The 18,093-nt window shown below is 36.7% G+C and overlaps 1 protein-coding gene across 4 annotated transcripts in view; it reads left to right on the top strand.

Annotated features, from left to right (window-relative positions):
* The window catches only part of lgr6 (leucine-rich repeat containing G protein-coupled receptor 6), a 255,696-nt gene that overhangs the window by 214,685 nt on the left and 22,918 nt on the right, over positions 1–18,093 (top strand). For all 4 annotated transcript variants that reach the window (XM_072563204.1, XM_072563206.1, XM_072563205.1 and 1 more), the window contains 5 exons: positions 9,890–9,958; positions 10,915–10,986; positions 12,646–12,717; positions 14,489–14,557; positions 14,772–14,843. In XM_072563204.1, the coding sequence (XP_072419305.1) occupies positions 9,890–9,958; positions 10,915–10,986; positions 12,646–12,717; positions 14,489–14,557; positions 14,772–14,843 (354 nt within the window). The remainder of the gene's footprint in view (positions 1–9,889; positions 9,959–10,914; positions 10,987–12,645; positions 12,718–14,488; positions 14,558–14,771; positions 14,844–18,093) is intronic.

Below are 18,093 nucleotides of genomic sequence, written 5' to 3'. Positions count from 1 at the left end.
TGTAATAGGCTGGGTAGATGAATTGTGCAGAAATACTTTGAAACGGAAATACAGAGCTGCAGCATGTTTTTTTCATACCTAGGGGAAGAAATCATAGATTTGGAAAAGCAAAAAATAGAAGCAGTTCAAATATGAAAATAAACTCACTCCTTCTTGTTGAGAAGTAAGGTAGGATTCTGGCATCATCATTTGTAATCATCTATAATTAAAAGCACAGAACCCTTGATTAAAATACTGTTATAAAATTAAAAGATGGAAACAAACTCCAGGAGCACTCAATAATTACTGATTAAGGGTGAAAAATAAAGAACAGACAGTTATGACTGCAAAGGAAGCATTCATGACTGTGAAAGCCCTTTATGTACTAGGAATTTGGGTAACTGTGAGATTTGGTGAGGATGATTACAAAAGTTCTTAAATTGCCTGGTCCTCTCAATGACTACTAAATAATGATTCTGTCATCAAAAACTCTAGCCTATTAAAAACTGCTGTTATTATACAGATCTTAATCCTTTCCAGTAAAGCCAGCAGATGCAACTGTTCTTAAGAATGTCACATCTTTTGAAAATGTCCAAGTTACCATGTTAGAAAACCTTGATTTGGATATCTCAACTCTGTCATTATCGAAGAAAATGTTTCTGACCTTGCCAGCAATTGTAGAGCTCTACATCATGGCAGTTTTAAAAAGCTGCATCTTGTGAAGTTGCATTCTTGTTTTACATCTGTCTCAAAATTTTAAATGTTTTGAAGAAGTCTGCTGCATCATGGAGTCATTTTTAAGACATGACTTGGTACAGTGCATTTAGTTTTAAGTTCTGGGTGATGTCAGATGAGTTCTGCAAAAAAGAATCTCATATATCCCAGCTTAAGAATTTGTTGGAGCCCCAAGTTTTGCATTAGTTTGTAGTCAAAAGCAATTACATTAGCACAGTAATAGTGCATAACAGTCAGAGCCCGATAATTGAGGGATAAACCCTTCACCTACTAGTTGAAAATTTCAAAATGCATGTTGGCAGTGAGTTATTTGGCTTGACTTTACATGTCTTTCACATTTATTGATATGTTCTGGCAGTAGCTGAGGTGCATGGGATCCTTGCTGCAATTTCTAGAAATGAGCAACTAGGTTCCTCAAAAACCATGTTAAATGCCTGGCCCAATCTGAAGATGCCGTAAAGTAATGTTTGTCTCCCTCTCTATGACTAGTCTGTGTATGATAGCGCTTTCCCCTTGTGTTACATTTGCATGTCATGTCTCACTCCAAATTTGCTACGCTAGTTTGATTCCCTAATAAAATTAGCAGATTGATTTTAACATTTTGGTCAAATGACGTACCAGTTGAGTGAGGTTATAAAGTGCTGGCCTGGAGACAATATTAGTAGCTGCTGTGCTTGATGCTTCCTAAATAACTTCTACTGTCCTTGTAAAGAAGTGAGGAATGGATCTGAGGAGAATGAACTCTATAGTACTTGAAATGTATATCCTTAATTTGAGTGCCCTCTTTTGCCCAGGCATGGGAGAATGGATATCCCTGAAGTCTGTGGGTCCTTCATTGTTGTCCAAATTTTATACCAAGCATGTCAAGAATCTACAGCAGTACAGCTGTAAGAACAGTTGTTCCCATGGACATCCAAGGATGCTAGCACATGTTCCACATAAGATTGACACCTTTCCTGGACAGCTCCACAGATTACGTTAAAAGACCTTTTCAGACTGTTCCTAAGCCTTTGCAGTGCGTTTTCCCCAGAGCTAACGTTTGGCATTTGATACCACTTCCCACACCTGGGGACAGGCTAGGAATTAGGTGGACATCCATTTAATTGGACATAAGTCATGGGATGGAGGGCCTGTTGTGTTCATGACTCATCCTATTTAAAACTGAAATACAGAATATCTCAGTTACAGTGAGGCCAATTAAAACTCTTAATTATTCAATTAAAACTATTTCAGGACCTCATGTTGCTGTCATGGGTTGAAGATGGTGGTGGTGGTGATGGGGAATGGGTGTGGTTTCCTCTCGTAGCTAAATTTTCCATCACATCCTTGGGAAGGTGCAGAAACAAATCAGGCAAAATTTCTGCCTTCACATCACTATCATAAGACCCACCAAAAGTGTGTCTGCTTGACATTGTTTTATCCGGTGATTTCAAAATAGTCTGAACTATAACATTCACCTTCAGTCAAATAGTCTGCAAATATTCACTATGCGGACTCTTGGTACATTTTTGACATTTTGGAAAATTCCTGTGTTCATGTACCAGCAGGTCAGAATTGTGAGGAAGAATTGTTTTAAAACAATTCCTTGCCAATTTTAAATCTGGGCATTGGTGGGTAATGTGATTATGGATGCTGTGATGATCTCACCAAGGGCCTCAAGTCATTTTTATGGTTAGCTCTTGTTTGAGTATGCAGGGCAGGTTGGTGGAGCAGAACTTGTACTTATTGTGGTGATGAGCGAGACAGAACCTGGCAGCTGTGAAAGAGGGCTGAACCAAAAGTAAGGATTTATGTTGGGGGCTTGTCAGGCAATCATATAGAGTGGGAGAACAGAGGGCTGTCAGCAAGCAGATAGATTTCTGTGGCATTAAGAGATGCATTATTCCAAAAGAAAAGTACTATTCTCCGGATAGACTATTCTATTCATTAGTGCCAATGGGAAATGCACAGACGAGGCTCTTGCTTATAGCTACCTGAAAATTATACCGTGGTCCTATTTTTCCATGTAATCCCTCTTTGAATGTGAGTGCTGAGCCACTGTTTTGAAGATCCATGATGAAATAGTGGCAGTGAAAAATAGGTGGTAAATTGAATCGTAATTTTTGGAGTGCTGCGATCACATTCCCATTTGGCTGAGTAGTTTAAAAACTATTTTATTGGCTTAAATATACACATAGGCCTATAAATAGTGTGAAATACCTATCAAATCATTATCAATTCAACATTTGTTTTGTCTGTTATCTTTAACAGACTGACATTTCTGTGGACTTAAATTATTTAAGAGTCAACCCTGCTTTTAATGAATACCAAGCTATATATTGTAATTTTGTACATGGCTCTATAAATTCAGATATAAATTACACCTTAGACTTTGTATGACCAAAGTCACTAAATGTGTACAATAAAGAATTCAAAGTACTGGCACTAACTTTCAACTATGACTCACCTCTGTTGCAATAGGATTATCATACTAATAGTGAATTTGGCAAATACGACAAAATGTTGTTAAAAGCATCTGTTGTCCAATGTGTATGACTCTATCTATGGCAAATACTGCACCACTACAAGAGATTAAAAAAAGTTTAGAGTACTGATTTTTAAATAAAAGCTTTGATGTTTCAGTGATTATGGCCGATAATTACATATCTGAATGATTAGGATTTAAAACAATGAAATAATGGATTCATTGAAAACAATGCACCAGTGTAGTGCTTGCACCATCATTCTCACTATTGTAAACTTCAGCTAATTTACCCAGAGATATAAATTGTTCTGCAAGCATTTTTACTCCAAGAGAAAGCTAGCTATTTAAAGCCATTGCAGGTAAAAATCAATATGCGTAGCCCAAGGGTAGCGTCAACTTTTGACTCTTTCTTGATAGCCTGAAAGGCTATTTAATTATTAAATATGATAGTCCAGGGAAAATATATGTAACTTGAGGCATACTATTAAAAACATGCACTCTGCTGTCATCAGAATAATGTCACACCTGAGAGTTAAACAATTTTGGTCTGATAATGAAATGTTTGCAGTGGTGCCACATTTCATCATATAAATGCATTAAGACACTCAGAAGTCAAAACCTTATGAGATAAACACAAGGAAGATGAGTGTAATTATGGGCACTGTACATTGAAAACTATAGTCCAGCCTCTCATCCAGTATGAATGTTGAATTTCCATTTGAATTTATATTCTTGCAAATTGTCTTGATGAGGGTAAGGCAAAAAGTTTTGACAGATGCATTGTTATTTCAGCAATATTGAAGTTCTATACAAACAAACAACTGTTTAAACCCACCGTTATTGTGCAACTCCATGCACAGGAGAATGCAACAATGTCTCCCATCTGATATCTAGCAAACCCACTACATCTTTAAGGACTGGATGGATTCCCTTATAGGTATATTCTAGTTGTGAAAGTGTATGATGTATTTAAAACTCATCCAGTATTGGTTATTTTGCATATCAACAGGAATTGAAGACTATCATTCCATTGCACAACTAGAATACCAGACATCTCTGAGAAAGAGTTTTCTGAAATACCCAAATGTTCAAACATTTTCCTCTCCACTCCAAACTCCCATGTCAATGTATTAAGACTATCCAGAATTCTGCTGCCCATTTTTTATAAGACTGAAAGCCTGGCTAGTCCATCGGCTAACTACATCGGATCTCAGTTTGCTAATGTGCTTATAGAATTGCTTGATATATTAAACCATTAATTGGAAGTCATTGATTAGCTGGTTAACACAAATCTATATACAAATAACTTAGAAATTTGAAATGAATCAACTAGAAACTATTTTGGTGGCTGAATTGTAAATTACATCACTGACATTGAAAATCTACTTTTGCCAGCCAACATAATACTTGGAAATTTTCTAATCTTTACAGAGGTATAGTTAAATTCCACATTTTCTTTCTGGTTTGTAAATCAATATTTTGACATTAGTTTGTGTTCCATGCTAAAGATAAATGTTATTGTGTCTTTAGAAAATTTGCAGCAAGGAGAGTATTGTTTTATGTAAAGCAAAATGAGAAGAGAGCAGCACTCAATTGCTGGATACTCCACCATTACAGAAAGTTGATTAACTGAACAAATATCTTATCACGTATCCTGTTCAATATGCTTATCATTTCCCATGCAAAATCCTTAGAGCACATCCTGTGAGATTTGGTACAAGCAATTATAAGCCGTTAGATCAATAGTAACAGATTAAGAGCCTACATTTGAAGATTGTTCTGAGCATCAAAGGAGAAATGCCCAGGTCTATAGGTAGGACAAATATTGGATGCTTGTGATAAGGGGACTGCTATAATTGTAATCAGATTGGCATAAACAGCCTCGATGAAGAGTTCTTAGAATGCATTTGAAATAATCTCTTAGAGCAACATGTTCTAGATTTGACCAGAGAGCAGGTTATATCAGACTTGACATTGTGTAGTTTGACAAGAATAATTAATGACCTCATTTTTTTAAAAAAGACATCTCTGAGTAGCAGTAACAACAATATTATTGAATTTTACATTCAGTTGCAAGGGAGAGGAAAGGTATGCAAAAATGAGTGGCAGCTGAGATGATTGGTTGAGAATGATGAATAGGTCAAACAAGAGGAAGAAATTAGAGCACAAGAGAAAGTTAGTTGGATATGTAAAAACAGAAAACAAGACTTTCTACAGGTTTTAAAAGGAAAAAAAAAGTAAATGTTTATCCTCCAGAGAATGAGAATGGTGAGGCAATGGCAAATAAAGACAAACAAAATAAATAAATACTCTGCTTTTGTTTTCATTATTGAGGAATCAAAATTCATTCCAATAATAGTTATTAAATCAGGAGGTAGGAGGGAGAGAGGAACATAGTTAAAATGAGGAAGAGTCAGCATTATTTTGTCAAAAAGAATCATGTTTAAAAAATTCACTCAAGTTCTTTGAAGTAATAACATGTTGTGTGGATAAAGGAGAGCCTGTAGACTTATTGTAATTGAATTTTCAGAAGGCATTTGATATGGTAACTTGTCAAAGTCTATTATGGAATATCAAAACCTGTAGTGCACGAGGTAACACATTAGTATGGATAGATGACTGGCTGGCAGCTGGAAATAAAAAGCACGCATAGTGGGGTCTTTGATTGGCAGGATGTAACAAGTACAGTCATAGAGTCATAGAGAGGTACAGCATGGAAACAGATCCTTCAGTCCGACTCACCTATGCCGACCAGATATCCTAACCTAAACTAGTCCCATTTGCCAGCACTTGGCCTATATTCTTCCAAACCCTTCCTATTCACATATCCATTCAGATGTCTTTTAAATGCTGTAATTATAACAGCCTCCACCACTTCCTCTGGCAGCTCATTCCATACATGCACCACCCTCTGCGTGTAAATGTTGTCCCTTATTTCCCTATTATATCTTTCCCCTCTCACACTAAACCTATGCCCTGTAGTTCTGGACTCCCCCACCCCAGGGAAAAGACCTTATCTGTTTATCCTATCCATGCCCCCCATGATTTTATAAATCTCTATAAGGTCACCCCTCAACCTCCAACGCTCCAGGAAAAGCAGCCCCAGCGTATAGTCCTGCAGGGCTGTATTTGGACATCCTCAATTTACACAATGGCTAAGATGAAGGGAAAAAAGGCATAGCAGCAAAATTCACAAGGGGAACCAAGGCAACCAGGAAAATGTGTTGTGAGGAAGATATAAAGAATTACATGAGCGGGTGAGTGAATAGGCAAAAATCTGGCAGACAATGTGAAAATCATAAAGTTGATAACTTTGACAGGAAAAATAAAAGAACATAGTACTACTTAAATGGAGAAGGTCTGGGGAATTCTGATGTGCAGAGGGATATGGATAATGTAGGGCATGAATCACAAAATGTTTATACGCAGGTACAGATAATCAAGTGGGCTGAATTGGATGTTACCCTTTATCACAAGAAAAACTGACACAAAAGTAAAGGATGTTAATACTGCAGTTATAGAGGGCACTAGTGAGACCAAATTCAGAATACTTTGTGCAGTTTTGGTCTCCTTTTAAAGGAAAGATCAAAATGCATTGAAGGCAGTTTAAAGGAGGTTTACTAAGTTGCTATCTGGAATGAATGCATTGTCTTATAAGAGAGGCTGGGCAGGCTGGAATTCAGAAAGAAGAGGGTGAATTATTAAACTGCATAGGATCCAAGATAGATTTGACAGGGTGGATGTGGAAAGGGTGTTTCCCCTTGTGAATGAGTCTAAATTTAGAAGGCACTACTTCGAAATTAGGCCTCACACTTTTCGGGCAGAGAGAAGGTTTTATTCTGTCAGAATTCTCTGCCTCAGAAGGTAGTGGCGGCAGGATCGTTGAGTAAATTAGTGTGAGAATTAATGCAATAAGTCTGAAATTCATTTGAAAACTTTCAACACACTACAGGGAGGGCTCGTAAGTAACCCACAAGCATTGGCAATACTTAAGGGAAAATTGTGGAATGACCATTGCTGTTGCATAGTTGACATATCAGGACATGATTAAAGAGATTTCCCAAATTATATTTCCTTTTTCATAGTTTAGAAGATACGTCTGGTTAAAAATGAGGCTCCAAGGGTGAGATTTCCCTCTGATAGTCTCCTGCACTTGTCTTCAATCCCCTTGAGCAACCTCTCTGTGTGACAATCACCCCACAAGAAGAGTATAACTGTTACTTATCTTCTCACCACTGGATCCCCTAATGAGTAGGCCTCAACCACCAATCTTTAGGATCCAGAAGCTGCTGGCTGTTGATAGTAAACTCATGTAAACTAATGGAGAAAGTGAAGTCACATAGTGTGCAGCGTGTTGTAGCTAGGTGGATAAAGAACTGCTTGAGCAACAGGAGACAGAGAGTAGTAGTTGAAGGGAGTTTCTCAAAATGGAGAAAGGTAACCAGTGGAGTTTCACAGGGATCAGTGCTGGGATCACTTTTGTTTGTGATTTACATTAATGATCTGGAAGAAGGCACTGTTGGTATGATGAGCAAGTTTGCAGATGGCATGAAGATTGGTGGATAGCAGAAAGCATAAGGGACTGTCAGAGAATACAGGTGAATATAGATAGACTGGAGAGTTGGGCAGAGCAATAGCAGATGGAGTTCAATCCAGGCAAATGTGAGGTGATACATTTTGGGAAGCCTAATTCTAGAGCAAATCATACAGTAAACGAAAGAGTTTTGGGAAAAGTTGATGGGCAGAAAGATCTGGGAGTGCAGGTCCATTGTACCCTGAAGGTTGCTGCACAGGTGAATAGAGTGGTCAAGCAGGCACATGGTATGCTTGCTTTCATCGAACGAGGTCATGTTAAAATTGTACAAGACATTGGTTCGGCCACATTTAGAATACTGTGTACAGTTCTGGTCGCCACATTACCAAAAGGCTGTGCACACTTTGGAGACGGTGCAGAGAAGGTTTACGAGGATGTTGCCTGATATGGAAGGTGCTAGCTATGAAGAGGGGTTGAGTAGGTTGGGATTGTTTTCATTAGGAAAAAGGAGATTGAGGGGGCCCTGATTGTGGTCTACAAAATCATGAAGGGTAAAGACAGGGTAGATAGAAATAAGCTTTTTCCCAGGGTGAAGGATTCAATAATGAGAGGTCACGCTTTCAAGGTGAGAGGTGAAAAGTTTAAAGGGGATACACGTGGCAAGTACTTTACACAGAGTGTGGTAGGTGCCTGGAATGCGTTGCCAGCAGAGGTAGTAGAGGCAGGCACGGTTGATTGTTTTAAGATGCATCTGGACAGATGCATAAGTAAGTGGGGAGCAGAGGGATACAGATGTTTAGGAATTGGGCAACAGGTTTAGACATTGGATTTGGATCGGCTCAGGCTTAGAGAGCTGAAGGACCTGTTCCTGGGCTGTAAATTTTCTTTGTTCTTTGTTTTTTGTTCTGACGGCCCAGGATGCCATTGTCCAGGCCTCTGCCTACACCAAGAAACTCAGCCAAGTTCACCTGCCAGCTCTCAATGGGCGAGTTGGGGTACAATTGGGCGAACATTCTCATCAATGGGGATGGCAACCTAATTGACACCTAACACACTTGCCCCCACATTTCCTGTAAAATGTCAGAAAATTGCACACGTAGTTTCTTTCTCGATTTCCTAACTCAGTAACCATGTGCAAATAATAAGAAGTACATGACTGGGCTCTGATGAAATAATCCATGATGCTCAGGCTTTGATTTTAAGCAAGATTACTCACAACCTACCCCTAAAGCCAGAGAATTTTGTTATCCTCTAAAACTAATTTATAAACTGGATCAACACCCAGCTTCCAGCTCTGATCTACAGACGTGCCCCAACATAGCACAATCAATAGACTCCCCTGGCCTTCTTGCATTGGGTAACCCGGATCTCTGGCGCTGTGAGGCAGCAGTGCTAACCACTGTGCCACCGTGCCGCCCAAGGTAATTTGGTAATTACCTTGCCGAGTTCTAGTCAAAAAGTTGCAACTATACAATCTGACATTACTAACAATGTATGTGCAAGTCCTATTTTTCTTGTTATTTTAATTCTGATCGTTTAATTTAAATGCATTGAGGCTTTTGTAACATGGTACAGGGAGAATTTTTATACAAAAGGCTAATAATATTGCTTCATATCATATTAACTTTAAATTTGTCGTCAGAAAGTGTTATAGCAGAGGAAATTTTGAGTTTCACAACCTTGGGATTATAAAATGGTGACACTGTAATGTTTAATGTTGAAAATAATGTATTATCTACAAAAATTTATATTCCATAAAAAATTGTTTCAACTAATTTATTCAATGAGATGACGCACAATTTTGGGGGTGATTTATGCTGCTGTAAAGATAGTGCATCTTACCTGCTTTACATGAATATATCTTCATTCTGGCAACAGGAAAGACCTACAAATCGTTCGCTAATGACCGGCATATTGTTGCTATTTAGTCTGTTTCCTAGACCGATTCTCAAATGTTATTATTAGTTAAAGAAAAATCTTCCCCCATCATCATCTTACCTGTGTGATGTCTCCTGCATAACAATTAGGGCATGTTGCACAACTGAATTGGCAGTCCACTATTCAATAGTACACATCACTGCTGTTCTGTTATATCAGTTCAAAAAAGTTCATAAAATGTAACGATGACACCTAACAAAATGCTATTAATAACATTTTTCTTTTGTTAATTTTACCAGAGACTTGAATTATAATGACCTGGAAGAATTTCCTGTTGCTATCAGAACTCTAAGTAAGCTTCAAGAACTGTGAGTATCACCTTTTTAACTAAAAAGAATACAGTTATAATTAGAATTCATTGTGAAAGCCATCAGTAGTTGTACCATGGAAGAGAACGTACATCTGGTCTGCGTAATATTCCTGAAAACAACTTGTACATTTTCCAAAAAAAAGTGTTTTGAAAGTATGCAAGTTCCAATTCCAACCACAGTGACCATGCATTGTATAAAGTAGCAGCGAACACTTACTGAATTTGAGGCTGTTACCTCAAAGAGGTTAAAGGTGGCATTTGTAACCTAATCTATCTTAAATCCCAATAAGATTCAGTTGGAGCCGTGGAAATGACTGCTAGATAAAATGACAGTATTTCAAAAGATGCTTCACAACACGAAACAATGTTCAATTCTTTAGCTTGCACTGTCTGTTTCTCCATCTCTCTTTTTTTTAAAATCCTGATTAAACCTAATAATTGAAAAGAAGTACAATCTTGGCACCAGACTCTTTTAGGCAGGCCCTGGGGTAACTTTGGACTATTGAGGGTGCCATCATTGAGAACAGACATGAAAAAGGTTCTGCTTCCCGATCCCAGTGGTTCAGGGTGGTTAATTTACCAAGGCATGATTCAAAGAACCCAAGTTTTTTTTTGATACCCAGTCCAAAATTCCTCCAACAACCAATCCCACCAAAAAGAGGTTAATTGATAAATCATGTTATAGCTATTTGTGAGGTCTTGCTGTAAACAACAACAGTCACTTCATTCCAAGTAATTAATTGAATGTACTGTGTTTTGAAACATATTAAATCCAAGTTTCTGTTTATAGGAAATGAATTAGACTCTTGGAAAAGAATTACAAATTCAGGAAAATATGTCAAAATTTAAAGCTCTTCTTTTAAAGGGAAAGCAACAATTGGAATGTATTGTAATAACTTTCACATTGAACTTGACTGTTTTAACTAACTGGATGATTTTTGATGTGTGTTGTAGGGGCTTCCATAACAACAATATCAAAGCAATTCCAGAAAAGGCTTTTGTTGGAAATCCTCTGCTTCAAACAATGTAAGATTAATTGCTGTCATCTTATGTATCCCTTGTTACTTTACTCTCTTTCAATGTGTCTGTTTGGTATATCTTTGACAATGCTAAGCAGTCAAACTTAGCCTTGATTATTACCGTTTATCAATGAAGTTCAATTGCCCTGAATATTGCTGAAAATATTCAATAGTTTCCAAGAAAGGAAAATGTGGCACTATGAAAATTGATTGCTGGGAAATCAAGTATTACCATGCCAAAGAATCCCTTGGAAGAAGTGAAATCATTTAAAAAATGCCTAGATTGCCTTTTAATTCAATGTTTCAAAGTATTAACTCTGAATAGGCAAAATCTACACTGTACGTATGTGGTGGAACTCATCTGGGGCATCACCCAGAACAAGGTATAAATATATCCAGGTTAGGTAAATGTAAAATTGACAACTATTATTAAGGATCGCTGATCTGATGAGGAGTAGAAATGGTTGAGGATAGTCTTTAGGAGAGGATTTGATTTGATTGTGATAAATATGATCAAACAGCCCTGTCAAAGCTTGCTGTTAACACTCATATCTGAAAAATTGCAGTTTGACTGAGGTACTAAAAAGTAACCGGAGCCTTGATGCTTTATCCCTCAAACAAAATTTTAAAATGCCTTTGGATTAGAAGGAAGGGTGAGGAGATTGATAAAACCAAATTAAGATCAATTTTTATGCTCTAATGAAAATCAGTATTTGAGTTAGTTTGCTTCCAGAGTCTGCCCACATCACTGATGTTGAAGACTAACTGTATCTAGAATAGCTGCATTTATTTTGATTGGGTTTTTCAAATGTAGAGCAGCATGAGACCTGACCTAGAGCTGTGATGTTTGTCAGAGTGTGAACTATATAGGCAGAAAATACTCCTCTTTCTATTTCTTTTCACATGCATATAAATATCTACAAGTATACCTTAGTTCCAAAAAGTAATTTTGTTGGACAATACATTTAATTTGTGACTGTTTAAAAATGCTTTTGCACCTTAAAAGCTGCTACTTACATAAGAGATAAGTATCTTGATTAACAATTAACATATTCATATTTGCAATGGTACAAGTGCAGGTGCAGACTTAATCACACACTTTCAAAAAAATCTTTTATTTATTTTTATTTGCAAAACCTAACAATTATACTATTATGTGAGCAATGCTATTTGCTTAGCTATTTAATATAAATAATTCAGCTTATTATTAAAATTACATATTAACTATACAGTAATTCTAGGTGGGCCAGATGTCTTTCTTAGTTAACTCTTTAACTATTGCCTTTCTTAACTGTTTAACTATTTTATCTTTAAATCTCTGGACTTCACATGAATATATCTTCATTCTGGCAACAGGAAAGACCTACAAATCGTTCGCTAATGACCGGCATATTGTTGCTATTTAGTCTGTTTCCTAGACCGATTCTCAAATGTTATTATTAGTTAAAGAAAGTTCTTCCCCCATCATCTTTTCAAGCAGCTACAGTAAAACATATGGGTTCATGTCGACTGTCCGGCTGGTTTGAGTTAATAGTACAGGCGACTCTTGTACATTTTGTTACTCAAACTGATTTTACACTATCTTCACATCAGTAAAGCAGATGTGAGCTTTGACACCAATGGATGTAGTATAAAAACTTATCTAAACAATTTATTTCCTTTTTAGTCATTTTTATGATAATCCGATCCAGTTTGTGGGGAAATCAGCCTTTCAGTATCTGCCAAAGCTTCACACCTTGTAAGTATGAGCTGAGCCACATGTTCAATTTCAAAAGTTCAAAAAGCTGGCCCAGTAGCTTATGTAATTGAATGCTTGACTCCCAATCAGAAGGTAATGAATCTAAGTCCTTGGGGTGTTTGCCGCTGGAAATTGTTCGCCTTAGATAATGAATGTAGTTTTTCTCAGTCCCCAAAAGCTGCACAAAATCAAACTCCAAGGAAGAAAAGGATGACTCACTGGGCCTGATTTTAATTCTGTGCATTTTGATGGCTTTTGAATGAATTAAAATCTTACCCTTTGTCTCTGTACATTCACACAGGACTTTTGAAATTCAGCGTAGAGATCCTTGGGATAGTAACTTTGTGGTTACAAATAGAGATATATGTATATATAATGTCAAAAATCACATAACACCAGGTTATAGTCCAACAGGCTTAATTGGAAACACTAGCTTTCAGAGCTCAGCTCCTTCATCAGGTAGTTGTGAAGTACCTGATGAAGGAGCAGCGCTCCAAAAGCTAGTGCTTCCAATTAAACCTGTTGGACTATAACCTGGTGTTGTGAGATTTTTAACTTTGTACACCCCAGTCCAACACCGGCATCTCCAAATCCTATCTAATGTCAAATAATATGCAAGAAGTAAACAAAGCATGAAATAATTATTGTAACAGTACGTCTTAAAGCTTTGCATGTTTGAGGTACTTGCTCAATTTAATTTGTAGTGCCCAACGGTTTATTTTCATAATGATATAAAAGGTGTAGAAACTGCAAATGCATTTGAAGAGCTGCCTATTAATTTGCAGAGCATATTGACGTGCAACAAAATCCCTGGATTATTTAAAGTCGTCAAGATGATTGGACTTTTGAACTATTTTGAAGGAAGTCTATAAAGCAATGATGTTTCCAAAGTGCTTTCCCACTAAGTTGATTTGTACTCAATTTATAATCGTGTCACAATTATGCAATACTGCTTTCAGATGCCGTGCTGCATTAAAAGTATAACAACAAATGGAAATTATCACTGCATTGGCTCAAAGAAAGTGGGGAGGAGGAACAGGCATTCATACAACATCTTTCAAGACCTTAGGACATCTGCAAAGTACTTTCCAACTAATTAAGTACCTTTAAATGAAACAACTATCAGGAAATGGACAATAAAATTTCATATAAAAATTTCCAAAACTGCAATGAAATAAATGACCCTGAATCTGTTTTATACATGTTGCATGAGGGATAAATGTTGATAAGAACATTAGAATTGCCTTGTTCTTTTCTGATTGTACCAGGGATATTTTTCTTTCATCTGAGAATTCGGGTGGAATCTTCAAACATTTGGGAAAAACAAATTCCTATAAAGTTGCAAGCAAAACAATTTTGTGTGCTTGCAGTTGTGTACAAAGTTACTTCTAGTATAGAGCATGGAATATAAATGATGTGAATTGGAAAATAATACTGAGGTGTGAATAGGGTGTAAGACATATGTTAACTCTGTGATTACAAATAACTCATGAAAAAAAGAATGCGGCCAAAGAAAACCAAATTAGGAAATACGAACAGCAAATATTAAAATTATAAACTACAATTAATAATTTTATGAGCATCAAATTGGCTATATGATCTTTATATAGCAATTGTAATTGGGAAAATAAATTAAGCTTATTCAAACTCCCCAAAAGAACTATACAATTATCTATTTTAAATGTTATGGTGCAATAATTACAAATTATCAGATTTTTTTTCTTTTAAGAAATGCATTAAGAAAGTAATGGAGTTTTGCTGTCAATTCCAGGTCACTAAATGGAGCAATTGAAATAAAAGAATTCCCGGACCTTAAAGGAACAACTAGCCTGGAAATACTGTGGGTAGCAAATTTATGTTTATCAAACTTAGATTCTGAATGAACAGCAGGGACTATTTTGCTGCAATTATTGCTCTTTTCTTTTGATGGCATTCATTCATCACAAATTATCCATTACATTGTCAGTTCTGTCAGTAAAAATAAAGGTCATGTACTGAGGAACTTCTCGCATGCCTAACTCCAAATAATGGCATAAATTTTTTCCTTTGGACAGGACCCTAACTCAAGCTGGAATAACCTCACTTCCCAGGGGTCTCTGCCAACAGCTCCCAAATCTACGAGTACTGTGAGTATGGTTTAGTTCCTGGTTATACATGTATTTGATTGTCAATCTTGAATGAATAACTCCAGTATCCATTCACTGTGTAGAAATAAAGCAGCAATTGAACTGCTTAGCTCCATAGGATGAGGGAAATGTTATTTCAAGAAATATTTAATAGCTTCTATCCTTGAGAATAGATCATAAAGCTAATGTTAATCATAGTACTATACTTCGTAACCCTATATAAGCCAGACTGGTTTTATAAATCTATTCATCATCCCCGCTAAGGGGACTTCTCAGACAGTTATTATAATTTATGTGAGGGGAGATAAATTCAACTCACATAATCCTATTAAAGCACACTCCAAACTGATTTTCGCAATTATTTTAAGTGTAAATAGACCTACAAACTAATTGAACTCTATAATCATAAAAAAAACACACATTACAATGATGGTATTTCTTGCCAAATGCCTAATTTCTATGACACAAGATCAATACTTCATACTTTATACTGTAATGATCCTGTACTTTTCTAAACTCAATTTGTCCTTTGTCTCACTTGATAGCTCTTATTATCCTTAGTTCCAAGTATATATAATCCCACTCACTCATAAATGTTAAAGATTTAAGCTTTATGACTTCTCATGAAGAACAGAAACTGTTAAATGTTTCTTGAAAATAAATTTCCATCTCTCTATAGATCTAAGTAGTTCAAGAATCAATAGGTCCTATGTCACATACGGAATAAATCCTTTATAAAGTAATTCCCCATTGGTTATTACTTCAAGGTTATGTATCTACAATGGCATTTCAAATTGATAAACTTGTAATGGCTGCCTTAAATTTGTACAGCAGGAAAATGATCATACCACGGTTTAATATTTTCATATTTAATCGTTTAATTCATTATGTTAACAAAGGCATTGAATTTACATTAAAGTGAATATCATACAAGTCAGTGATGTTGACAGTTCTTATCAGCATAACAGCAGATATGCAATTGATTTAGGGTGGCACAGTGGCTCAGTGATTAGCCACTGCGACCTCACAGTGCTAGTGACCCAGGTTCGATTCCTGCCTCAGGCAACTGTCTGTGTGGAGTTTGCACAGTCTCCCCATGTCTGCGTGGGTTTGCTCTGGTTTCCTCCTACAATTCAAAGATGTGTAGGTCAGGTGAATTGGCCATGCTAAATTGCCCATAGTGTTAGATGCATTAGTCAGGGGTAAATATAAGATCGGGGAATGGGTCTGAGTGGGCTACATTTCGGAGGATAGGCATGGACTTCTTAGGATAAAGGGCCTGTTTCCATGCTGTAAATCTAATCTGATTTACACTACCTTAAAAATTTAACAATGTATTATACAAGTGATACTTTGGAATGGCATCAAGAATGTAATTTAGCTTTCTAAGGAAAGTAACCGATATAAACATTTTTACTGCGATTATGATGTAATGTAAAAGCTTGAAGTGAATTAGTGCCCTGGAATCATTTAGCTGCTATTAATTGTTATATTTATGTGAGAACATAATTTCAGGAAAAGGTTGTGGTAAAAGGCAAAAGTACGATTCAATTTGATTAATTCTTTTAGTAGACACGTCAATTCTCTGCCTACCTATATTTGAATATAAATAAAACTTAGCATAGGTGATTTGTGTTCAACCTAAAGGCACGTCAAAACATGAACATAACTGGTGGCAATGAGTGTGCTCCAAAGGAACTCTTGACTGATGATATCGGAATGGATCATTATCATTATTTCAATGAACCAAAAAATGTTTCAATATGACTAATTTTATTGTTGATGGAGTGTTTAAATCTTCTGCCACCTGTTCATGGAAAGAGCTGAATTGTCTAATGGTAAATGCAGAAGTTACCTTTTCTTCAAGCTTGCTGAGTTTCTTTGCAGTTTCAGGGAATTTCAGAAGGAAGCTTTAGCTGGGATTTTAGTTTGTCAGCATTATTATTTTGTGTGCACTTCACTTATTTTTAGTATTTGAAGACCACTTCCAATTTTCCATTTAAAATAAAACAAATTTAGATGGCAATGTAAGATAAAGATCAAAGGATCCCAATACATTTATCATAATTAAGAGCCCAGTGATTGTTTAAGCTGAGCAGGTTCAAGTGAATATTTCAGTTCTTCCACTAATGAAATATTGCATTTGCTTAGGCCTCAGTAGATTTGAAATGCTGAGAGTATATTTTAAAGGAACAAAACTTCTTACAGTCATGATACACAAAACGTGAAATGATTCTGTTTGTTTTAATGCCTGTATAATTTTCCTGTCCCTTTCCTTCAGCTGGTTCATCCTGGGTTATGCTTCCATTAGTACCATCAGGCCTAATGTTTCACATACTGATGACAATAGGCTGTTCTGCAGTGAAAGCATGTCATGTTGGAGCCCAATGCTATCCCATCTTAAAATCAACACATGCACACTTATTGAGCAGCCAGTGAGTGGGGAACAATTAAGGATGGTGATAGTGAGGACTGCAGATCCTGGAGATCAGAGTCAAGATTAGAGTGGTGCTAGAAAAGTACAGCAGGTCAGGCAGCATCCAAGGAGCAGGATCTTCCTGCTGCTTGACCTGCTGTGCTTTTCCAGCACCACCATAACAATTAAGTATGGCTACTATTTCTTCACTCTTTCCTTCCTACGAACATTATGACACTTATACCAATTGTAAGAGGCACATCTGGAATCTGCTAACTCAGAACAGATAAGATGGAACTGAAATTCTTCACATTCTGTGCACTAGCCAACTAACCTATTAAAGACAAAAAAAACTGCAGCTGCTGGAATCCAAAGTAGCCAGGCAGGAGGCTGGAAGAACACAGCAAGCAGCAAGGAAATATATTCTTGCCACTCAACTGGCTTAAAATGTACAGCCAATGGTTGGGAAGCACAGGTGATCAAATGATTGAAATGTCTGATATTCAGTTAACAGGATGAGATGGAATAATTAGATTATGTCAGTGATATTCTTTCAAATTATAAAGCAGAAGTAAATAGTTCTCCCATGTTTGGCATTTTTTCTTTATATATTGACATGTCTTTGACAAAAGTAGCTGCTAGACAAGTTCACATGATATTTCCATACATTAAGATAACTTAAAAGCAACAATACTTTAGTTTTGCCAGGATATGGAGGTGCTAATGTTGGACTGGAGTGGACAAAGTCAGAAGTCACATGACACCCAGGGTTATCGTCCAATAGATTTATTTGAAATCACAAGCTTTCAGAGTGCTGCTCCTTCATCAGACAAA

The sequence above is a fragment of the Chiloscyllium punctatum genome, chromosome 45 (genome assembly GCF_047496795.1).
Source record: "Chiloscyllium punctatum isolate Juve2018m chromosome 45, sChiPun1.3, whole genome shotgun sequence".
Taxonomy (NCBI): Eukaryota; Metazoa; Chordata; class Chondrichthyes; order Orectolobiformes; family Hemiscylliidae; genus Chiloscyllium; species Chiloscyllium punctatum.
Note: the sequence above shows the minus strand (reverse complement) of the source record. Positions and strands in the feature narration are given on the sequence as shown.